Source organism: Arctopsyche grandis, chromosome 1, assembly GCF_051622035.1.
Source record: "Arctopsyche grandis isolate Sample6627 chromosome 1, ASM5162203v2, whole genome shotgun sequence".
NCBI lineage: Eukaryota > Metazoa > Arthropoda > Insecta > Trichoptera > Hydropsychidae > Arctopsyche > Arctopsyche grandis.
Window position 1 is genome coordinate 28,725,873 of NC_135355.1, and position 25,677 is coordinate 28,751,549.

The window sequence follows — 25,677 nt, forward strand, 5'->3', positions numbered from 1 at the left end:
CGCCCCTCGTGGCGCCCCCTTTTGAGCCCCATGGGGCTGCGCCCCATGAGGCTGGGCCCCCCGGGCCCCCTTCGGGGCCCCACGGGGCTGCGTCCCTTGTGGCGCCCCCTTTTGAGCCCCATGGGGCTGCGCCCCATGAGGCTGGGCCCCCCGGGCCCCTTTCGGGGCCCCACGGGGCCCCACGGGGCTGCGCCCCTTGTGGCGCCCCCTTTTGAGCCCCATGGGGCTGCGCCCCATGAGGCTGGGCCCCCCCGGGGCCCCACGGGGCTGCGCCCCTCGTGGCGCCCCCTTTTGAGCCCCATGGGGCTGCGCCCCATGAGGCTGGGCCCCCCGGGCCCCTTTCGGGGCCCCACGGGGCTGCGCCCCTTGTGGCGCCCCCTTTTGAGCCCCATAGGGCTGCGCCCCATGAGGCTGGGCCCCCCCGGGGCCCCACGGGGCTGCGCCCCTCGTGGCGCCCCCTTTTGAGCCCCATGGGGCTGCGCCCCATGAGGCTGGGCCCCCCGGGCCCCCTTCGGGGCCCCACGGGGCTGCGCCCCTTGTGGCGCCCCTGGCGGGGCCCCATGAAACTACTCGCCTTGCGCCCCCGCGGGGGTGAATCCATTGAATCGAAAAAAACAAATCGGCGCCCATGGATCGAAAAAAAAAAAAACGAATCACGTGTTCGATGACGTCACCGATCTACGGACGACGAAGAAGACGACGAAGAAGACGACGACCAAGGATACATACAAAGTCTCTTTCCAAATTATAGATTAGATTAGATTTTGCTTTTGCAGTTCGCATTGCCAAAATTGAGGTTGGAATCAATATTTATATTTTTTTTCTATTGATATCATTGCTTCAAAATGCTTATAATTAATTATCTAGTGAATTTTAAAAGTCAAAAATATACTATTTTTGTTACACGTTTTTACTTTATCTATGTATGTACGTAGTAACAATAGATGAAGTTTTGTAAACATGCGAAAATTCGAGCTCGAGATTTTGACTGATTCGAACACAGAATCGATTACTGATCACGTTTTCATGATCTTGGAAAAATGTGTGGGTGTGTCTGTGTATTTTGAGGATTTTTTGAACACCGTTAGTCCTATCGAACTGAAACTTAGTATCGGTTACTGAAATTCTTATCGACACGAAGTGATTTTTTTCAAATTTTTAAGTTGGCCGGAAATGGTACCTCCTCTTATAGGTATCCTCTTTTTTTAAGTTTTTAAATTCAATTATCTTCCAAACCGCTAACTGAATCAAACTGAATTTTTTTACATGTAATAATAATTAAAAATAATAATTTTTATAACCTTAAATTTTTTAAATATTTTTATCTGAACCGAAAGTAGTACTTTTACTCTAGAGAATCGAGATTTTTTATGTTTTTCTCAGAAACCTTTTGGTTTATTGAACTGAAATTTCATATCTAAAAGATGAAGCATAAAATTTGGTAAGTATCCCTCAACCGGAAGTGGCAGTTTACTCTTGTCCGATTGTTCTTCCACTATTTTTTCGACCCCTTAAACATGTGTGTTCTTCACGAACAAATTCAAGTACAATTCTTGTATTATTCTAATGAAAATAAAAAAAATCACTAAATTTAATAAACCGAAAGTGGGATTTTTTCCTCTTAGAAAGGTCAAAAATGCTGTCGCCTCGATTCTGTCCACACCCCTGAACGTATAATTTATATTTGTATTATTTATATACTGACTTAGAACTGATCAAGTTTTGGTCAGAATTCGTAAGCCAGAAGTAGTATTTTTTTTATTTTTTAAACAATATTTAATTATTTTATTTTGACCTTTTAAATTATTTTTATTTTATTGATATTTAATTTGTATAATACTAATAGTGATTATAAGTATTAAAATTTTTTTTTATCAAAATCCGACAACCGGAAGTAGAACTTTTGTCGTGTGCAAGTTTCCATACATTTGCGCTCAATTTGTATCGCTGTCATAGTTATTAGTATTTCATTATCAGTCTGTACGGTTCAATATCGAATTTTGTTTTGTAACCTTCTTATATTCCTCAAATACATAGTTAAAGTCATGGGTTGGTCACACCCGAATTTTTTTTCTTGAGCTATCATGCATTTATTGGGCCAGTTTTATACTTCACTGTGTTTATGAGAATTGCCTTTCAATCTGAATATTTTTTTTATTAACGTTCATATCTCACAAACGAGAGGAAATCAAAAAAATCATTGTCTCACTCGAATTCATTGTGTCAAATTTAGTAAAGATTTATAAGTCTCCGCTCCGGTAAGTAAAAACGTGATATTATGTTGCTCAGTTTTATAAATAATTAATAATAAAGATCGGCGTTTGATGAATGCTTTTCGCACAAAAATTGGTTCACGATTGTCAATTTCGTAGAAAAACCATTTTTTTTTTGCTCTCTTGCTTTGAACATTTATGAAGCGGTCTATTATAATCTTTAATTATTATAAATATGCAAACCACTCTTTTCTGTAAAAATTTACGTCTTTCTTGCAAAAAATTGCTGTATATAGAATTTGTCCATAGATGTCTCTAGACATCTATGGTCAAATCGTAAAATGGATGGTATTTTACCTAAATTAAAATATAATAGTATTTGTAAAATATTTGGAATTGTTAGTATTTATGTGTGTATAAAAAATTTGGTTTACCTGCAAAAAAATAAAATATCAAATTTAGCATAAAGGTTTGCATGCAAACTTGCATAAATTTACGAGAATTTCACAAATCGAAATTTAAAATTTAGTACAACACCCGGAAATTTCTCCCTGCATTATTGATATCGACTAAATTTGGAAATACCTTACAGAAAATTCCTCATTTTGGACGTGGACACGTCGACGTATCGTTAATGGCCGTGAAACTCAATCAAGGGCGATGCTGAAATTCTTGAAGCAGATAAGGGTAGGTCAGTCAACGTGTCCAGAATATTAATATGCAATATTAAAGGTGCGTTGCGTATATCCTGGAAAGCATACACGACACTCGTGCTAGGAACGTGAGCAAACTTTACTTTAATCCACACACCCACCTACAAACGTACGATCAAAACTGGATGCAAACGGATTGAACCTAGAGCAGATTATCTGCCAATAATTTCATACAAAAAGGCGTCCGACAGAGATGCATACTGTCTCCTGATCTTTTTAATATATGTATATGAGCCGTTATATCTGAAAGTGGTGAAAGTCCAATTTTCAGTTCCAAAAACACTTATTTCTATTTTACTTGATTCACAAATTGCTATCACTTATTCGATATGTACAGAATCTTGAAAAAACAGAATAAACGTATTACATTCCTTCAGTATTTTTAAATATTGTTAAACACAAAACATTATATTTAACATTTTGCGAGATATTTCTCTAAATGAAGAAAAGTGGACTTTTGCCACTTTCAAATATATCGATATAAAGATTTCTAACATCGACAGAAAGATTTTTAACATAAGATTCGTAGACGAGACAATGTTAATGGCCAGCAATGAGGATGAAATGGCTGAACTACTTCGAAGTGGGATGTAGACGAAGTACACACCTGAGTCTAGAGATAAAAAAAAATAAAACAAAAAATCCTATTTAGACTCGTATAAAGTCCAACGCCCTAAAAGGCTACGAGGAAGTCGACGACTTTATCTACCTAGGTGCCTTGATCTCAAAGTAAGGAGGATGCCAATAGGAAATCCGCAGAAAAGTAGGAATGGCGAAAACGGCGATGGTCAGTCTGATAAAAAATATGAAAGAACCGCTTTATTATGAGAAGACCGAAAATCCATCTGGTGTTCCCCATTACAATGTATGGAGTCGAGACGTGGACCCTGAAAAATAGAAAAAGGGACACTGTACGAGTATGCATTCGAAATGTGGTTAAAGAGACGGATGCTGCGCATACCATAGACCGGAAGACGCATCAACCTCAAAGAGCTGGCAGTCTCAGAAAGTCTACCCACAACATGTAGGAAAAGGGTTCTTTCCTACTTTGACCGTTTGGTCATGAAGAATATGGAGAGGCTGGAGAAGCCGGTAGTCCCCGGAACGCTGGAGGGAAGGCGAGCGAGATGTAGGTCTTCCAAGATATGGTCTGGCCAAATCATAAAACTAGCGGGATCGTCCCTTGACGCTGCCTTCAACTTGGCACAGAACCGAGTGGATTGGAGGCGGATCGTCAATCAAATTCAAGATGAAATCAATTACCACGACGCTCAGCATTGAGCAAACGAGGAAAAAGAAGAAGATATATGCAAAAGTACGAGATTATTGCTTTAAGCTTCAAATAGGTGTGTAGGTAGGTACTTTGCAAAATGAAAAGCACGTTCAAAATATTACGTATTCCGTTTTGGTTCCGTCAAATTGAAAGGATCAAAGATATTCAATTACAAATTTCTGGATATTTAGCCGGCCGCCGAAAAACAAAGTAGCTGTGAAAGTTGTCCGTGATTCTGAGGAAACGGGATTGAGATTATTTTTCTGCTGGTTTGGCTGAAAATAAGTTTAGACCACGATCAGTATTCAGCTCACGTACGTATTCTCGCAAACATTGAAAGTGAATTAACTCACTCGGAGCTGCCGCCCATGAAAACTTTTTGGTATTAATATTTTTCAGTGCAAAAATGTATATAGATTATCGCATATTACTCGATTTGCAAAATATAACACATGTATGTATGTATGTATGTTTACATACAATATCGACTTGTTGAAAGACTTTTCGCTTTTTATATTGCGTCACGTACGACGCACTGTTCCATTAAAAGAGTAATTTGACGTGGAGAATGTCACGTTTTGGCCAAGTGGATTTTTTTTTTTTTGATCAAATACGGATGTGTCGTAGGTTATTTTTTTTTTCGCAGACAAGCGCCCCTAACGATACCACGTAATAAAGTTTTACAAAAAAAATCTAGTCTTTTTCGGCAAAAAAAAAGTCAACACGTCTCGAATAACAATGTCAAATTTTCCATTCACGACCACCTGCCAGATGAAATTCTCCTCACCTGGTTATCCTAATCCACTGCCTTTTTGTTATTCGCATCGCGCAAAGCCTCATCTTATGTACGTACCTTCTATGTCACTCTCACTTCCAATCTTCTTGTCGGTTTACAGAAGCGGAAAGCTGTATTAGAAAATTCTCCACACCAGCTCACTCTCTAGCGTCAATTATTTAAATTGCCTCGTGTTTCGAGAACATCTTCGCAGTAAAGTGATTAGCATCGTTCATATTTAAATTTCACTAAAACATATTGCGATAGTGATAAATACATTAAAATAAAACGAAGAATATACATATAAAATGAACATTTTCATTTGTATTAAAAATAAATAATATTTTGCAAGTGAAATTCAACGGATATTTTTAATATATACATACATAGTTCAACCGTCGCATTTTAGAATTTTCCGATTTTTCTAGTTCAATAAATTGGTAAAAAAAAAATATATATATATATATATATATATATATATATATATATATATGTACATATACATATATAAATTTTCCATTTAACGCAAATCATTGTTTATAGAGAAATGGTTTTGTCGCGTTGTTTTCATCGTTTCCATTTCTATTTTGTTTTTTATTTAAGTGCGTCTTCGTTTATTAAAAAATTCCAAAAACACAAGAATCGAGTAAAAGGAAAAGTACTCGGATTATTTCAATACATTTTCAAGGATCGGGACTAAAATCGGAGCCTCATTTAATGTCTCATTAGGACAAGAAGGTTTTAAAATTGTTGACTTCTTAAAAAAACCTTTTTATTGTTATTTCACTTGAACTATGAACACTTAAAATGGTATAATTTTATTTGCCATTGCCCTAATGATGTATGGTCGGGATAGATGAAATTTCCAAACAACTTAAATTATCACGATATGCTGGTCAAATAACAATAAAAGGATACAGTTATCCTTATTGGTTCTATAAAAAATCAATCTAAAACGGGAAGTATATATAAAATAAAAGCTTTTAAGACCACTGCGTCATGATTAAAGAGCGGACCAAGTTTTCGCTGTTATTTGTTTATTGTTCGCCGTGAATTGTTCATTTTTATGATGAACCTTTTTTTTGCACTCTGGCTTTGTATTTTGCTGTATTTCCTGGAAAATAGACCCAAAATGCCCTGTTTTCTGTAAAAAGCACGCTTCCGGTCCTACCTCTAGTCATGACTCATGATCTCATTTTAACCGTGCGTGTCTTTTGGCCGAAGGGACACTTAACAAACGGACGTTAGGCTGACGGACGCTTGGCCAAACGTACATTAGACCGACGGACATTATTTGACCGATTGTGTATCGAAAATACCCAAAACTCACTGAAAACATTATTCGGAAATTACCCCGAGCTCAATAAAATTTAATATTTAAACATTAAATTCATTCAACCAAGTGTCCGTTCAGCCAAATGTATTTAAAAATCCCAAAAACGGACCTTCTCAACTACATAGCTGAAGAACTAAAAAAATAATGAAATATAAAATTTTCTTCGAAAACTGTAAGACGTTCGATGAAAGTTAAATTACGAGATTGCAAATAAGTCACGTTTTTTACTCATTCTATTGGGCAATGTATAGTGACCTGTACTGTATACATTTATACATACTAATTTAAAGGGAAAAAACACTTAATAATAATACTACATATAATGTACTCATTTGTGATGTGCTATTAAAATACTTTCATACATACGTAAGTTGCATTTTCACTAATTTTCCCCAAATTAATAAGAAAATCTACCCACTTTAAAAATATAAATACAGAAATTTTATATGTATAAAATATATAAAAACGGACGAAATGTATGTTTGTATGTGCGAGTGCGTGGTCAAGTAAGGAGATTTCAAAAAAACAAATTTTATACGTTATGCATAAGGAAGTGGCGTAGCGACCGATCGCGTCCAAGAGACGCGGGGAAGCGGGGTGGAAGGGAAGTGGGGACCTGAGCGTCCGACATGTGCTCTTGATATTGAGCGCATAAGATGAAATGGGTGACGTCAGTGTCAGATGCGTGGGAGCGTACACACCTCTGCGAAGACACACACATTTATTAATCATTTTTCATTTTTCATTTTCAATGAGCGCACTGGAATTTTTACTATTAATACGCGCGAGCGCCTATAAATTACCTTACACTATATTTATATATAACATATAACTTTATTTTAATTCGTATATTAATTCCTCTCCGAAATACCCGTTGAAATCAACAGGCACGACAATAGTACTACTAGATCAATTAGAATACAATTTCACCATTTGATCTCCTTATTCACTAAAACATATTAAGTTAATAGAGTTTGTCCAAAAAAAACATATGTAACCTTCGTTCGCTGGTTCCTAGACAACACATTATTTTATTTTTTTTGTGAGGCGCCGATTTGATTTTTTCCGATCCGAAGGATTCGAAGTCCGCGAGGTGGAAGGCGCCGGGGAGGCCGCCGGATTCTGGTATACATATAATTTCGAAAGAGACGAACGAAGCCGGGTAAAACCACTAGTCATTTATAAAGAAATGCATTTATCAAAATTGTGTGATAGTAAAAAAAATAATGATATTTTATGTTTATTTGGTATTCTTAATGGCATTATCGACTGCTTTGAATTGGTGAGCTTAATAAAATTCCATGCACCGGGCAGATCAATTAGCTGTAATGATCTTCTTGATATGCCCAGGTTAACCACAAATTATTCATCGAACTCAGCCATGTCACGTTTTCCCAGACTAATGAGCTGGGGAAACGTGACTAATGGGTAATGAGCTGTATACATGTGTTTGATTTATTTAATATCAGTAGATGTAAGCTAAAACGTGATTTATCCAAACATTATTTTAACATATATGTAGTTTATTTTTTTTGTTGTCTTTCTTTATATTTTTCTAAACTATTATTATTAACTTTATTTGTATTGCATTGTATTTTTATTCTTTGTATAAATGGTCACTTTTTTTTGACCGTACAAATAAATAAGGCGAAACTGATTCACGAATACGTATTGCATTTTCCGATTAGCCAAAGTCACCATCGTCCGGGCAAATAGAGTTAATTAACACTCAACGTTACCTTGTCCACACGAGCACACTTTAAGGGTAAATGGCGTCAGTAATTCGTGTGGACGACCTGCCCAGAGGCTGGAGAACCAACCCCATCTCTCCACCACCACCACCACCACCCCACCCCACTTGGAGACCATACAACTGGTGAAATAGAGGTGTGAGGTGGAAAAACGATTGTGGGGGGGAGAGTGCTTTGCCGTAAAATTTTCGCCACCCCCTCGTGTGAAAAGCGAGTGAGAAACAACTTCAACAATAATATAATAAGTGTGTGGAGATTTCGGGACGTTTGCATAAACAGCTATGCTCCACCGCCACCAATTTCAGTCATATATCACCAGTAAGAACTTAAAGTGAGACTTGCAATTACGCTCTCGCTGATAACATCTACAAATTGCCTCTGGTTACAATTGTAGATATTCCTTTTGAATGCTTAAAACGGTTACTTAGACTCCAAATATCTTACCCCAATTCCGTAATGGATGGTGATTAAGAAACGAAATATATGCACTTCGAATTCAAAACAAATTATTGAATCAATAATAGATAACCGTAAACATGCTTACTAATTCTTTGAAAACCAGTTTAATCTAACTTATTTACATACACAGAATCATATAATATAAATATAAATAAAATAAAATAAATTAGATCCAAATAATTATATTACATATATCTATCGTAATGTATTTTGTCAACTACGTGATGATTGTCATTAAAAGTAGTAAAATAATACGGAGTTGACAAAAAAAAGAAACGTTTAATCTGTGGGTCTTATCCGAATTAAAGTCCGTTTATATTATCCAGCACTGCACGTTCATTCTGTTCACACTATACACACTATACAGCACGTTCAATTCTATTCACACTATACAGCACCGCCCGTTTTCGGCACGTTCAGACTTGCCTTGGCTGAGTTCAGGGTAAAATCGGCTAACATATACATTACGGAGCGTGACGATACGGCGCAATATTGCTTGCGTCAATATTGTTAAAATATTATGTTTCCGAAAACATTGAAATGCACACGGCAGTACTTTTGCTAGCACGAGTGCACTCGCCACTATAACGTCATGAGGGAATATTTCCACAGTGTCCAAAAAATACCGGTTCAGTTTGATACGTTTCGGTGACATGAACTGAACAGATCCATATTTCTACAAACTAAAAATTTTCCAAAAATATATTCTCGGTTTTCTTTTAATTGCAAAAAGTATGTGCAACTAAAACTTATGATTTCTTTTAATTCATTTCTTCTTTTGTTAAGTAGTATAATTTTTACCAGACGTACATTTCTTTAACCTTTTTCCACTCCACTCCACTTTTTTATAAACTATTTTAATTATATTATATTTAAAAAATTAAATATAATATAAAATTGAATTTTACAGTTATTTGAGCACAAAGCGGTTTTTTGTGTAACAAAATATTTAAATGTTTCTTTAAAATGAATATATTGTATAAAAATTTATATTTGAGGTTAGTACTTTTTTATGTTAGGACTTATTAGTAAAACGAAGGGCGGTCAAAATTCTTTCATGCATCGATGGACGGACAAAACAGGACAAATCAAATAATTCAAAAAGTAAAGCTCTTAAAAAACGGGACTGCCCTGCCAAAACGAGACGTATGGTCACCCTTTGTACTGCTGTATAATATGAATAAATCGTGTCGGTTGCTGTTGTTTCGGATACGTCGCATACACATTACGGAACATATGAATGTGTCCATTTATGTAGAATATACTAAATAATATGTTTCGTACTGCTGTTTATATCTGTGCTGGTATAAATGAGGCTAATGAAATTATACCATTCCAGATATTTGAGTTGTTTTCGAAGGATATTTTGATAGAAATAAATAAAAAATAAAGCAGCTACATTTGAAGGGCTCGCAATATTGGTTTTTCATTAAATCGTACGAAAAAGCAATAATAAATATTGGTAATTCGATAGTTTTACTGGATATTTTACACAAAAAATGTGTATCAATAATGACTAACTCACACTCAAACGAAATTACAAATATGAATACAGAAATTAAAAAAAAATTATAAAATGTGATTTCATGTAAATATTTGCCGTCTTCGTTGGAGCATACATAGCATCACTGCTATCTCACTTGAAACTGATGTAATTACACAAACTCTATTTACATGAAAATCTTAAGTACACCTTTAATGCATCAAGAAATTTCATTTCCTTTCCTCCTCCCTACCAACCGCGCGTAGCCTCATTACGCAAAATTATAAAATTCTAAATATAACTATGCATGTACCTTTAATAACACCGAACCCCCCCGAATGTCATAGTTACGCTTTACGGCCATCGCAATATTAAATTATTTTTCCCCGTCCTTTGCAAACTTCCACTATTTTCCCTTCATCTTTATTTAATCGAAGCGGAGCGGTAGGATTTTATATGCACCGGATCTGTCAAACGGCATCGAGGTTATAAAAAATATATATATATGGGGGCGATCATGCGGGTCGCAAACGACCCCATCAAAAAGGACGAACGATTGGCCGAAAATGTACATAAAATACAACAAGTATGTGTGTGTGTGTGTGTGTGTGTGTGTGTGTGTGTGTGTGTGTGTGTGTGTGTGTGTGTGTGTATGTACGTAGGAAACCGGATACGTCGAATTTTCTCGTTTTCCAGCGACGGTTATTTTCGTGTTTGTTTTATGAGAAGTGCGACGATCAGGAATAATACCTTCGAGTTTGTTAACCGATCAGTTCAACCAACCTTTTATTTCTAAATTTAGTCAAATTTGCAAAACCTTAATCGTGAATTACATAAATAAATACCATACATATGTACATATCAGCCGTGAAAATCTCTGTTTTTGTCACACAATCGTAGTCACGTATGTATGTGCATGCGAGATACTAGTTGACTCGGTATGACGTCACCACAAAAACAGGGAGATTTTCATGGCACGCCACTGGTTTTTGATTTGTCATATTACTAAGCGGGGACATAGATAGGGTATTCTTTGACGGATTTGAGACTCTTATGAAGTCCTATGCCTTAAAAAACTATAAGGAAGTCGACGACTTCGTCTACCTTTATATTTTAGGTGCCTTGTTCTCAAAGGAATGACTGCTCTTTTATGAACACAACGAAAATCCGTCGGGTACGATCTCCAGTGTTCACCATTGCATTGAATGGAGTCGAGACTTGGACTCTGAAAAAGAGATTGAGGCATATTCTACAAAAATATGCCAGCAGCATAGCTCGGACGTTAAGCTTCTGCTTACCGTCAAGAAGGTGCCGGGTTCCATCCCTGAATTAAAATGAATTTTTCAGAGTATGCTGTTGGTCAGACCTGGATTTGTGACTCCAGGTTGATCGTTTCCTATCAGAGTTTGCCAATTTTCTCTGATTTCATTGTTGAAACGGTTCCCGGAAAAAAAAATTGGCTAAAAATCCTTCCTACCTACTATGTCACCACTATTTGAAATTTGATGGATGTACAATAAAAATGTATGTACAATTCATAGATGTCTCGTTAATTTGCGAGTTTTTTCAGTGTCTCGCAATTCAACGACTTATAATAAAAAAAATGCTGCATTTGTATTTGTAATTGGCCAGGAAGGCGCATTGGGATTTACCTGTAAGGCCTTCCTGGTATATATGTAAAATAAAAAAAAATAATAAAAAAAAAATAAAAAATATGTAGATGCATTCGAAATATGGTATTGGAGACGAATGCTACGTATACTATGGACCCCAAGATGCACGAGCATCTCTATCCTTAAAGTGGCAGGCTCAGAGAAACTCTCCACAACATGTAGGAAAGGAGTTCTTTCCTACTCTAGCCATATGGCCAGGAAGGATGTGGAGAGTCTGCAGAGCCAACACTCTAAAAGACTATGAGGAAGTCGACGGCTTTATCTACCTAGGTGCCTTGATTTCAAAGGTAAGGAGGATGCGGAAATCCGCAGAAGAGTAGGAATGGCGAAAACGATGATGATAAAAATATGAGAGAACCGATCTATTATGGAAAAAAAAGAGTCCAGCTGGAGCGATCTCTGGTGTTTTCCATTGCATTATATGGAGTTGAACCTTGGAATGCGAAAAAGAGAGAGTGGGACATTCTAAATTCATTTTAAATTGTGGTGCAGGAGACGGATGCTACGCATAACATGAACCGCAAGACGCACAGACATCTCCATCCTCGAAGAGACTCCACAATATGTAGAAAAAGAGTTCTTTCATACTTTAACCATATGATTGGAAGAATGTAGAGAGTCTGGAGAGGTTGGTAGTCACCGGAACGCTGGAAGGAAGGCGAGCGAGAGGACGGTCTCTCAAGAGATAGTCTGACCAATTCAAGGAACTGGGGGGATAGTCCATTAACGCTGCCTTTAACTTGGCACAGAATTGGGAGGAATGGAGACGGATCGTCAATCGTTTACAAGATGATGACCACGACGCTCAGCATTGAGCAAGCGAGAAAAAATAAATTTTTTACCAGAGGGCAAATATGGTACTTGCAGCTCCCCTCCTCCCTCCTGCTACAATCTTTTTTTCACAATTTTCTAATACGTTTATTACGTAAAATATCAAAATTACCATTTAATGCAAACAAATAAATTTAAATAATAGAAAAATGATTGTAAATTCCCGATTCCTGGCGGCAAAGGGTCAGTGTACTGACATTTTCAGAAGCACCTTTCAAACAAACGAAAGAACATTTCTCTCAAAATAAAATCAAGCATATTATTTTACATAATATGGAATTACCAACCGCGTTATGGCGCCCCTTAAATCTTGTGCCCGGGATCATCTGGTCCCCTCTGCCCCCTCCCCCCCTTCTACCACACCCTGTTATTAAACTATATTAATTTCGATTTTCTATTGTTTTAAATCTAATATAAAACGTTAACTGTTAACAATGACAAATCTCCCCACTTTCCGATATTTCAGACAACTATGAATCTATTTGAATACACATAAATAATATATTAATCAATACCAGCACTACGAACAGTGGAATTTTTTTTTCGGTAGTACTGGTAGTGACAAAATTTAGTATCTTTTTAATCGTGACTCATATCTGGTTTGGTTGGTTAAAATAATTTATTCAATTTTATTGCACAAATTGCTTATTAAAATCAAAACCGGTAGTATCGGCGGTGCTTTTTTTTTTTTTGTAGAAACGGTACTTACAAATATTGACATTTTTGGAATCTCTAATAAATACGTACATATGTATGTACATACGTATATGTTTTATCATTAAATTTATAACCTCTTGAAATTTAAATATTCAAATATTCATAGGACAACGAAATACTGTATATTAATACATGTATACTAATCGAAATATTGTCCTCGCTCGCCTGGTAGTAAACTAATTCACATTTCATATATATGTACATATTATAATTAATGTGCATTCCAATCCGCGACATTTCCCAGATGCGTTCGCATGTGGAATTCAAGCAAAAATTTCCCACGCAAGCAATTTCCCATTTGCGAACATTATAAAAAGGTACTCACAGGAAATTTGTACTCGCGAGATAAATGACCTTTATTAAATCATGTTTTAAGCGCAGTATAAAGGCTTCCGGATTAAATTCGGGGATCGCAACGAAGAGAGCGAATTTCACTCGCACTCTAAAGGGTTGGTGAGCCCTTTGAAGTGCGGAAAAACTAATTTTGCAACGTTATTGCTCAAAGGACTGCAAACCGTAGCGTGGCTATTTCATTTTGATTATCACAGATACTGTTTTACTGTTAATTCTTTGCCAATTTCTCCGACATCAAAGTTTCCCGCTTTGAATCGTGATTCGTGTCCGAGCATTTCGTTAAAATTCTCACGACTAAATAACTTCGTTTATTTCTATTTACTATTTTAAATTATAAACCTATATAAATTGCGCTAAATAAACGGCGAAGAATTAGCGCACTCCGTATATGTATGTACATAACATATTTTATTCCATTAAAATTCTACATTTTAATTCAATTTCGTTTCCGGCTAAAATATTAAAATACTCATCTGTATTGATAAACAAATAATCAACTTACTACTGTATAAAACGAAATTACTTTAAGTTAAATTTATAACTGAAGTCCGATTGATGAATGACTTTGCAAATTCTCCGAATCCACTAGGTCGATTTTCATTAAACTTTCCCAGAAAAGATTTAACAGAAGTATTTGCAGTTTGAGGTATGTACATATACCTATATTAGATTTGAGATTACTTTTAGCCGTAAATTAAGAAGATCCATTTGTATTACATTTATATTAGTGAAACATAAAAATTTATAAGTCTACATATATATTGATATCTGATGACGCAAACTTGTATAAAACTGACAACAAATAAAATTGAAATATTAATAAAATATGTACGATTCAGTAATATGTAGATTACTTTGTGTTTTTTTATTTTTATATTTTTTACCATATATGTGACACCTATGGCCAAACTTGTATCTTAATACTAAGCACATTCTACACAAAAATTAAGTCAGATAAATTGGCAAACTCCAACAAAAGATTGTTGATCTGAATTTAATAACCACACAGATCTTGATTTTCGCTGATTTATTTTATTTTATTTTTATTTTATCAAGCATTTATACAATGCGAATTTAGACAAACATCATCCACAGTGACATCTATGCAGAATTTTAGAATTAAATTTTTGCAGAATTTTGTTATACAAATTGGCGAACCGTAAAAACTCTGAATAACTTGAGATTTGCAAGAGAAATTGGAAAGGAAATGCCAATTTACAGGAACCTTTACAATGAAAATCAGAAAAATTGACAAACTATGATAGGAAACGATCGACCTGGAGTCACAAACCAAGGTCTGGCCAGCAGCTACTGGTGGAAATCGAACCACAACCACTCTGCTCGAAAGCATAATATGCTAACGACTAGTCCACGCTGCTGGTTATTTGTATAAATGCTGCAAAATTTGTCCATAGATGTTAATTGTTGTTTGTATTTGCCTTGTATACAAGCCTTCTGTACAATGTTTCACCATATATGTCGTGTTTAATATAAATACATGAGCAATCTGTTAGATGAGTGTGCATGATTGATTGATTAAAAATGAAATAAAATTTAAAATCAGCTCACCAAATGGACTAATTCCACAAAACAAACCGGCAAAAAACAATTAAGCTCCCCATTAATGATCAATTTACCGGTGTCACCTGACGAGACGTCATCCGATAGATAGATATTTCTGAACTTCCTGTCAGGCTGATGAATTGTTTATCAACCTGGCCGAATGCTCGGAAATGTCAAGTAAGCTTATACCAGTCACGAAATTCGACTAGCATTAGAATATATATTTATCGCATCGGTCCAGCATATCAGATTTTCTCATCAATATAGTATGTAATGTAATCGTATGAAATATCATCAAGTAAACCTTTCAGCAAACGAAATAGTATTTTAAATGTTTTATAAAAGAGAAAAATTTAATTTAATTTGTTTTGATATCCGAATAGCTGTGTATGTGTAATAGCAATAATGTATTGACCATCACGCATACATTTGTATGAAAAATTGTCGACTTCATACAAAATACACCACTTCGTGATTAATCCGCAATAGCAAAGTAAAATTCCCACGTGTACATAAACCATGTACGTGACACGACAGAAGGATTTATCGTTCCCCTCTGAAGTGTATATAATAGGTGTAGGTAATCATTCGTCAAAAGCATATTTTTTTATTCTTTCCGTATTTTGTTGCAGAAATGGTGACACGTGAGCACACACCCACAGTCTACGCACCAGCGAGCAATTGAAGAGTAAATACCGAAAAAGTATATAAACATTTGCCCCAAACAAATCATGGAGAGCTATCTGAACACTTCGGAATCTAGTCTCTACTCCAACACAACCAACGACACCTCCCTGGGGCTCAACTGTTCCAATGGAGACATACCCATCGTCTATCTGGTGACGCAAGTCGTATACGGCATCATCTGCGTGGTGGGACTCATGGGCAACACTCTGGTCATCTACGTGGTCCTGAGATACTCAAAGATGCAAACGGTCACCAATATGTACATCCTCAACCTGGCCATAGCCGACGAGTGCTTCCTGATCGGCATACCTTTCCTCATAACCACCATGTCCCTTCAGTGTTGGCCCTTCGGCCACGCCATGTGTAAAGCTTACATGATAACGACGGGGATAAACCAATTCACCAGCAGCATATTTTTGTTCATCATGAGCGCAGATCGGTACATAGCCGTCTGCCATCCAATATCCTCGCCTAAGATGAGAACTCCTTTCATCTCGAGAGTGGTGTCTGCAGCGGCTTGGACGTTCAGTGTACTGTTCATGATACCCATATTCATGTACACCACCCTCATAGAACAAGAGGGACGCCTCAGTTGCAATATAGTATGGCCTGAGAATGAATTGATGAATGGACAGCATATTTTCACTCTGTATTCTCTGGTGTTAGGCTTCTCTTTGCCTCTGGCGTTCATCTTTGTATTCTACTGCTTGGTTATACGCAAACTGAAGACTGTCGGACCCAAGAACAAGTCCAAGGAGAAGAAACGATCCCATAGGAAGGTTACGAAATTGGTTCTGACCGTTATCTCTGTGTACGTCATGTGCTGGTTGCCGTACTGGGTATTCCAGGTGGCACTTATCTACTCCCCTCCTAACATTTGCGCTTCCAGGATTACGATCACCGTATTTTTGATCGCAGGCTGCTTCAGCTACTCCAACTCGGCTATGAACCCAATCCTTTATGCTTTCCTTTCGGATAACTTCAAAAAGAGCTTCATGAAGGCTTGCACCTGCGCTGCTGGAAAGGATGTGAACGCCACACTTCACATGGAGAATAGTGTCTTTCCTCGCAAGCACAAAGCAGGTGGCAGGGGGGTGGCAAACACAGGAGGTGAAGGTGCTGCTTTGGTGTCTCGATCTGATCCTTCAACAGCAGTCACTGTCACATCTCGTTCCGTCATTCAAACTCAGAACGATTCCGTCAAACCCACTCAAGCCAACATCAACAATGGAGTCAGGCGCACTCAAGTCTAAGCATTCAATTAACAACAAACCGAATCCACATTAGACGTCGTGTCAGTTCGGTAATCTGCATTGTTTAATGTAGTCAATCAACTTTCGAATAGAATTTTTTGCATAATTTTGATGTTTTAGGCTCGAGTTTATGATACAAAAGTAAATTAACAAATTGTGTTTTACATATCAGTGTTTTTATCCAAATAAACTTTTATCAAAATATTTAAAATTTCAACGGTATGTATTTAAATGTGTATAAGAATAATATGTGTCTATATAAAAATGTTTAAAAATAAAATAATCCCAATCAAAAAGACAAAACACCGATGAGTGGTTTTAAGCAATATGCAATGAAAGATTTTTTATGAGCCCGAAAAATCTTGCATTGAATATCATTGCCATATTTACTGTGAATTATTATTTATATAAGTGTTTTTTACTTTTTTTATCTGTGATATTGATAATGTAATAATTTTTAATGTGAATATAATGTATAAAAATGTATTTATTTAACTTCGTCTATATTTGAAGTACATATATATGTATAGAATGATATTTTTCCCATGTAATCAAGTGTAGCTTTCAACTGATAGCTTTTATTTTTCAACATTCAATTATAAATATTTATGTACTTAATTGTAAACTATGTGAAAATACACTCTAACGATGTTTATCCAATAAAATATTTTAAATAATAACTGTCGTTTACCTGTCCATTTTGTAGATAATGAGAAATGTATAATTGTAATGTCACATTATATTCATAATTTTGTCTATATGTAAATATCAAATAAAGAATAATTATGTTCTTTTGTGTTCAATTACTGCGTACGTACCCAAGTTCATATATGTTCTAATTTAATTTCTAAACATCAAAGTAACTGTTCTATAATTTTGAGCTGCTTTTGTGTTTGAACATATTTACAAATAAAATATGTATGCTTGCAGATAAATTATCTCCGCGAGTTAAATTAAATTTCCTACCGTCACTGCAACCTAAAATGTTAAATATAATATTTTTAATTAACATGCAAACATTATTAAATAAAGTTGCACAGCAGTGTATATAAAACAACGTAAAAATTCACCAGCCACACGTAGTCTCCATAGTGAACGTTAAAGCGCCCTTGCTAATTATCTTCTTCAATATTCATTTATAAAGAATGCACATAATTTAATAAACACTGATATTTATTTTTAACATTTTAAAATTTAAAATCACTTTTAACAAAAAACGAATGAATTTATTTTTCGCACGCGAAGGAAAATTTCAAAACAACTAAATATAATAATTGTAATAATTTCGAAAAACATGCACTTACATCACTTTGTATCACAATATTTAATTAATAATTACATATTGTGATAATAACTATCAGCGGTGAATTTACTTCGTTAGGGGCCCGAAGCGTAACGAAAAATGGGTTGGGCTCTAAACTTATCCCCTCACCCCTTCAATTAAGGGGCAAGGTTTAAGAAAATGCAGATGAAAAACATGCTTAATGCATTTTCGTAATTACGTACGTGCACGCATAAACGCTTCATTGTCTTGTATGAAAAATTGTCGACTTCATACAAATAAATGTAATGTTTTGAGAGGTGAGGATGCTGAAACTCTTGCTGAAAGTTCTGGCCAATAAGTGCAAATATAGAGCTTCTCGGAAATGTGATGCATTAAGTAAAATAATGAACACTTTTATGCAAACGAACGCTTTTTTTTCGGAAAGTGATTCAACTTTCATGATGAAAGTTGTAAAGAAAAATTATAATAACTCACCAAAAATTTATTTTTCAAAAAAGTCCCTGTCCAATTGGTGACCTCGTGACAAACGCCCCCACCTGTGTGCAAATCCACCACAACTATTTAATTCATTAAACTGAAACCTCTTTCGGCTTCCGAGCTGCTAATTGCAAATTTTTGGCCTTTAAAATTGTATATATAAGGCCACTGAATGTTTTTTTGGTTGTATGTTAGATCACGATAAATCATGACCAGAGACCGGCGGACAAGTTCTCTTTGTCCTCAAAAAATGGTTCAGTATTGTCAATTACCATTGTCATACAAAGCAAGAGAGCAAAAAAAAAGGTTGACAATAGTGAAACATTTTTTGTTGGCAAAGGAAACTTGTCCGCCAGTCTTTGATTATGACACTCACTAATATTAATTTTAAATTTTAACACTTCACCTCATTTCCATTTCCAAAATACCATGCTTAAGTATAAACATCAAATTGGTTTGATTTTAAAAATGCATAAGGTCACCCGACGGGTTCGGTGATTACTGGTCACAAAGCACTAGTCAGAAAGTCACTAAAATCTCAATAACGGAACATCTGGCAGCCGAAAAGTCCATCATACTAACAACAACTATCATACTAACGAGAACTTGAATGCCAAATATTTGCGTATTCGCGATTTCAATGGCAAAAATTGTCTTTGTGACCACCACAATGTGACTAATAATCCAATTACTGCACAACTAAGAGTATATTGGCAGTACTGTGATATTTTAGATTGGTAGCTTGACTGTCAAAGTCAACGTCATTATTGAAGTTTTGATTGTTTACATACCGAATAACTTAAATATATTAATAGAAAAATAAATTCTAATTAAATAATTTTTGTATATTTTTAGTCATTCGCTATAATAATGGTCATCTCTAATGGAGAAATCAGATAAAATTGACATTGTAAGTAAAATTAAATGACTATTTATATGTGAAAAAGTAACTATACTGAAGACTTAGTCTTGCTAACTTTCAGTCAATAATCATACCGATTTACAATGGAAACAAATGGATCGATAAATGTTTCGAATCTATCATAACTCAAACAGCTATCAAACATAACCTCAAACTAGAATTATCAATTTTTAACGATAGCAGCACCGACGATACAAACACTATACTAGAAAAATGGAAAACAAAATTCATAAATAATGGCTTTCATTACACCGTTAACATGCACTCCAACACGTCTCCTTCAGGAGGTACATATTTAACATATCAAAATTTTTATATTTATTTTTCTATTTAAAATAACAACCATATATTTTGCATAAATACAGTGGGATACGCCAAGAATGTAGCTGTTCGTAAAAGCAAAGGCAAATTCCTATGCTTCCAAGACATCGACGATCAAATGCTACCTGAAAGAATATGGGAACAATACAATGCTGCTAAATCGAAACCGGACACAGTAAACAAATTGATTCACTTTCTATGATAGTTTTAAGTCACCGCTTAAATGGAATTTATACACACAGATTATAGGATGTCAATTCCGAAGAGAGCCGCCAAACTCAACAGAACGGTACACTCGATGGGCCAATAATTTGAGCCAAGACAAACTGAACGTGCAAATTTACACATCGCACGGACCAACCGTCATAATGCCCACTTGGTTTTTCGCCAGAGACATTTTTGAACGGTAATTAAGTCTTATGAAATTCAAAATACATAATTGATTAACCTTTCCATATATTTAATATTAGGGTCGGTGGATTCTCTGAAGAAGGACGAGGCACTCCAGAAGATTTGATATTCTTCTACAAGCATATTGATAGTGGTGGTAAAATTTGCAGGATAGATAAATGTTTATTAATTTATACATATCATTTGGAGGCAACGACATTCACAATATCAAGGTATTGAGCCGATACACATATGTATATGTTCACTCCGGTTCGTTCATGAACATACTAGTTTGTTCATATTGGTCTTAATGTAACTGCTAATGATGAAAAGCTATCTTCAAAAATACTCGCCAGTTGTCGCATGAAATACTTTTGAGCCGTCTATACCTCTAAAATGTCTAAACGCCAAATATTTAAAAGGGAAATTCTATGTAAGCATACATATTGCTAATATTACGCCTAATAGTTTGTGCATGAACAAACTAGTTTGTCAATTTGTTCTTTTGTGTACACTATTGGTACACTGGCCAGATTGGTTTGTGTATGAACAAACTAATACATTCATGAACGAACAGAATGTACACCTGGAACATAAAATAATTGCATATTGTACAAATATTAAATCAATTTTTTTACATCATATAAAGTGAACGCATCTGGGAAATACGCTTAGAGCAGCTCCAGAAGAAATTTTTGCCATCTTGTGTCGACGGTTTTACAATTTGGAATGGCGGTAAGCAGGGTAGAAGATTTATGAAACATTTAAGCAATGAACTGCGTTCAAAAGTTAAGTCATTGTGCGATGTGGACGTCAATAAAATCGGGAAAGAATATGAAATGTTTTGTCCGATACGTAGAGAAGTTGTATGCAGAGTGCCGATTCAACATTTCAAAGAATCCACACCACCTTTTGTAATTTGCGTTAAGCTTGTAAGTATTTGCAATATGTGTACATGTATTAAATGTGGCAAGACATTTACAAATGTGTTAAATTGTAGGATCTTACTGATGGTGCATTTGAAGAGAATTTGTCATCTTTGAATTTACAAGAAGGTACTGATTATGTATTATTCAGCTAAAATAAAATTTATTATAAAATGTATAAATAAACTTTTAATCATAAATGAAAAATTTTATATAGAAAAATATATAAAGTAAGTTTACTCATAATATTGTTAACATACACATTTCATATAATACACAAAAAAATTTATGATTGAATACATTTAGGATTAATGACTTGGTTCCACACTAAATCGATTTCATCTATCGTACTGTTTTCATCGTTGATACACTCTTCCAAGTCGAACTTTCCAGCCGGTGCGACACATTCCGAATGTCCGTCTGCAAAAATTTGGCAGTGCGTTTAAAATTCCATCAAAATTGTGAAAATACCAACACAATGTAACAGCATACATACCTAATATAGAAAATTTAACAAAAGAAGTTTCAACACAAGCGTTGGAAACTTTGCCAAGAATGTAATTTGAAAGCACTGGAGTGTATTGTTCATTGATTTTCAACATCTACATACAAAAGAAACATACATATGTTTAACAAATGTGTATTATCATTATCGATTTAAATTCATAATAAGTTGAAGAATACCTTGAATAGTATTATATCGTTTTCTTTTGGGAAAACACTAGCGGGAGGAAATTTATCGATTTCTTTCAAAATTGTATTGAGATTTGGATGACTATCTTCTACTGTCGTATTGATGAAATGCTCAGAAATTAAGGCTGTGGATGTTTGCGGCATAGAATTAACTTTCGAAGTTTGCATTGCTTGTATAATTCTAGGCTTTTCATCGATATTGTGAGATTTATTCCTCAAAACTGCAACCGGAGACGTGTCATTAGGTTGAAATCTAAAATCAACACATTATTATTGCATAGTATGTGATGTGGTGATCGGATAAATGCACTCAAGAGAGCCGCCCTTTCGAGACATCCAAACTTTTAAAGATGCCCAAGAAGAACTAACGCAATAGAATTCCACAAAAAATCGTCAAGTGGTATTTGTACGTTATCTGAGGGTGCTAACCGTTTTTTGTGGAATTCTATTGTGTAAGTTTTCTTGAGCGCCTTTGAAAATGAGGATTTTTCAAAACTGCCCCACTATTAAGTGCATTCTTCTGAGAAGCACGTGATGTATATACCTGATGTGAGAGTTGATCTTTCCGTTGATCAAAACCATTGTATTGCTTCTGTGAGGTGCGGTCGATTCTCCCTCCGACAAGGAGGACACCATCGACTGATTGTTTTTTTTGCTCTTTCTGATTCTGACGCGTTTCCTTTTTGTAATACGTCCGTCGCTTATGAGCGACGGCAACGTGTTTATATTAGGCGAGGCCAGTTCTTTAAGCATCGCTAAAGTCTTCGATTTCATCTCTTCCTCCTCGACGGGTCTCGTCAATTCGGCGTGCAGTTTTTCTATGTTTTCAATGGCCGATATTACTTTTGGATTGTCAATGATGCTACTCTTTTTCGCAACACTCCTTTCCGGAGTCGACGATGGCGTTGCACATTCGCCATTTTTTTTCCTATCGTCGGCTGCACTGTTATCATCGGATAGTTCTTTTTGTTTTTTTCTCTTTTTCTTCTTGACTTCTTTTTCCATAATGTTCTCGTCACCGTCCATGACATCGTCTTTACTCAACGAAAAATGAAAACTTTCGGATAAAGGAGTCACCCTGAAAAAACGTTAAACAAAATTGTATAGATACAAATGAAAACTGAAATTGTCATTCATCACACATTGAGAATAATAATAAGACTGTAAGTAAAATTTGAATTATTTGAAATATAAGAAAAAAAAACAATTGAATTAAAATTGAAAACAAAAGGTCCTAATACGAATACTCTCATATGTATGTGTATTCTGAAGAAATAAATATTTGTGTCTGCGAATTTGATGAAAGTAGTAATACGTGACGGTGTCGTCTGGATGTAGCACGCGCACGTCCTCGGTGGCGGGCAGCAACAGGTCGTCCTTGAGCAGGCAGAAGGCGCCGGTGAGTCTGAAGAGAGTGCGGACGCGTCTCTCGAGGTGTCGCACCAGGCGGCACGACTCGCCCGGCTCAATCCACAGCAGCGCCCGTCGCCGCTCGTCGCTGAAGTATCGACCCAGCGAGAGGCGCACGCGGAAGCCGCCCCCCGCCGCCCCCGCCGCCCCCGCCGCCCCCGCCGCCCCCGCCGCCCCCGCCGCCCCCGCCGCCCCCGACAACACCACCATGTGCGGGATAATTGCGGCCGATTCTACGACTGCGCACACCACTACTCTCGACACTCGACACTCCACACTCCACACTCCACACTCCACACCTCGCCTCGACGCTACTGACACTTCTCCAAATACCGTCACTCTGTGACCATGACCTTTTTATTATTTCAGATTACATACATATTTACCAAGGTAAACGGGCTCGATGCGGTGCAAACGATCGAAAAGCGCCAGACAGACTGAACCACAGATTGACGACACGTGTACCTTACACTACCGTACACTGCTCGCACTTACACTATGCGAAATCTACCCGAAGTCCCGGTATACCTACCCTATATACGTTTTGTGCTTCTGATACTTTAGTTCCGAATTTTTCCTTATTAAATTATTAAAAACTCGCCAGAAAGATCCAACTCAATTTTAATAATTACCATTTTAATAATTGCATCTGTGCACATCGAAAGGTTACTCGTCATCTGATGTGTAATTTTTCATTCGTAAAATCGAGAATTGCGTTTAAAGCAGCCATCCAGTTAATCTGTGGTTCAATCTGTCTGGCGCTTTTCGATCGTTTGCACCAAACCCAAATGGCTACGTCGCAAAAGTGAATTGCCACCAGGATAACCGCCGCTACGAAAATCGCGTGCGCGGATCTCCCGGCGCACGAAAATCCGGCGTAAAAAACTGTGCAAACATTATTACGCGAATGTTTTTTTTACGAGATTTGTGACGAACACCTTTAAGGTCTGTTCATACCTATCCAGCACGACCCGTATCCTGCAGGTGTCCTGCAAGTGCGGATAGTATTCTGTGGCGGCTCGCTATACGACATGGTCGAGTTTGGTCACCTTCCTGCGAGTGGGGACCAATTCAGCTGTGTTCAGAGTAGCTACCTCACTCTGCCTTCAACTGTCATAAATAAAGCACGTGCATCAACATGTCAGTCGTCTCATTCGTTCATCCCCCATAGTACTAAAGAATACTGTCCGTACATTCGGGTGGTGCTGGATAGGTATGAACAGACCTTTACTCGCGATAATGGCTCATGGCTCCCACGTCGGGACGTGCAAGGCAGCGAACAGGTGTCCTCCAGGAACACGTTCTAAAGGGAACACGTGGATTGACCTGGACGTGTCGTAGGGGTTCTCTTGGTTCTAAGCTCCTAGTCGCCAGCCGAATAAGCTGGCGGAAGAAAACCTGGAGACCCGATCACGAGATCCTTCCTCTACGTACATGACTTCTGGCTGTTCCGTAAACAGCTGCGTATAAAAAGGGCGGGAGCTCCTGGAACCATACAGCTACTAATAGGCTCTCAGGATGCAGCAAGACACATGACTGTGTCCGTTGAGGCCCCAACTTCAATAAAAAAAATTCTATTGTCGTTTTTTACCACGCTTTTCATTAGGATTTTACAAAAACCTTACTTTTTTATTTATTTACTACGGTAAACACACATATAGTAAATGGAATAATCGCCGAAACATTTACTATATGAATAGGTCTGTTACCGAGAGTTGGCGCGAACAAATACGCTTGTATCGTGTCAGTGAATAGGAGTATAGCATTGCATTAAATAATAAAAGTCTCTTTCGCGCGTTTCTGTGTACGAGAACGCGCCAACTCTCATTAACAGACCTTTACTTGAAACATTTACGGTTTTTGGAATAAAATAAATACTATGTAAAATTGGTATTAATTTCATTTATTTTTGACTTACGAACGTATTGTGGACAATGATAATAATTTGTAAATTATAAATTTTGGTAGCAAAGTTCGAGGTGCCTAAGCGCGCGTTTATTTTCAATGTATGATAAACCACCATTGAAGTAAAGTACTGGTTTTTTGGATATCTGTCCTGGCAAAGTCCTTTGATGGGCTTGTTTATAAATATTAAAATCGATTTTTTATTTTTATAAATGTGCATCCATAATTCAAGTGCTTAGAAACATTCTTTAAAAAAAAATGTCCTGA

The 25,677-nt window shown here is 36.5% G+C and overlaps 3 protein-coding genes across 5 annotated transcripts in view; 2 read left to right on the forward strand and 1 right to left on the reverse strand.

Annotated features, from left to right (window-relative positions):
• AstC-R2 (Allatostatin C receptor 2) overlaps positions 1–17,872 on the forward strand; it is a 92,403-nt gene extending 74,531 nt beyond the window's left edge. Inside the window, exon 5 of one of the 2 annotated variants that reach the window (XM_077427848.1) lies at positions 15,774–17,872. In XM_077427848.1, coding sequence (XP_077283974.1) covers positions 15,873–17,081 — 1,209 coding nt within the window. In that variant the 5' untranslated portion in view covers positions 15,774–15,872 and the 3' untranslated portion in view covers positions 17,082–17,872. The remainder of the gene's footprint in view (positions 1–15,773) is intronic. The other variant, XM_077427856.1, reaches the window with a different exon arrangement.
• Positions 17,873–19,550: 1,678 nt separating this feature from the next.
• LOC143909733 (queuosine-tRNA galactosyltransferase-like) lies at positions 19,551–21,604 on the forward strand. Of its 2 annotated transcripts, none has more exons than XM_077427877.1 (8): positions 19,551–19,624; positions 19,699–19,753; positions 19,827–20,052; positions 20,131–20,261; positions 20,329–20,492; positions 20,557–20,709; positions 21,126–21,408; positions 21,477–21,604. In XM_077427877.1, exons 2-8 carry the CDS (start codon positions 19,727–19,729, stop codon positions 21,555–21,557), a joined length of 1,065 nt encoding a protein of 354 aa, XP_077284003.1. In that variant the 5' UTR covers positions 19,551–19,624; positions 19,699–19,726; the 3' UTR covers positions 21,558–21,604. The 2 variants fall into 2 exon arrangements, with proteins under 2 accessions (XP_077284003.1, XP_077283995.1); XM_077427869.1 differs by having other exon boundaries at positions 19,551–19,615.
• LOC143909713 (uncharacterized) lies at positions 21,572–23,844 on the reverse strand. The gene is made up of 5 exons (XM_077427835.1): positions 23,411–23,844; positions 22,640–23,173; positions 22,087–22,348; positions 21,899–22,004; positions 21,572–21,822 (listed from the first exon to the last, which is right to left on the reverse strand). Exons 1-5 carry the CDS (start codon positions 23,713–23,715, stop codon positions 21,689–21,691), a joined length of 1,341 nt encoding a protein of 446 aa, XP_077283961.1. The 5' UTR covers positions 23,716–23,844; the 3' UTR covers positions 21,572–21,688.
• Positions 23,845–25,677: the final 1,833 nt, after the last annotated feature.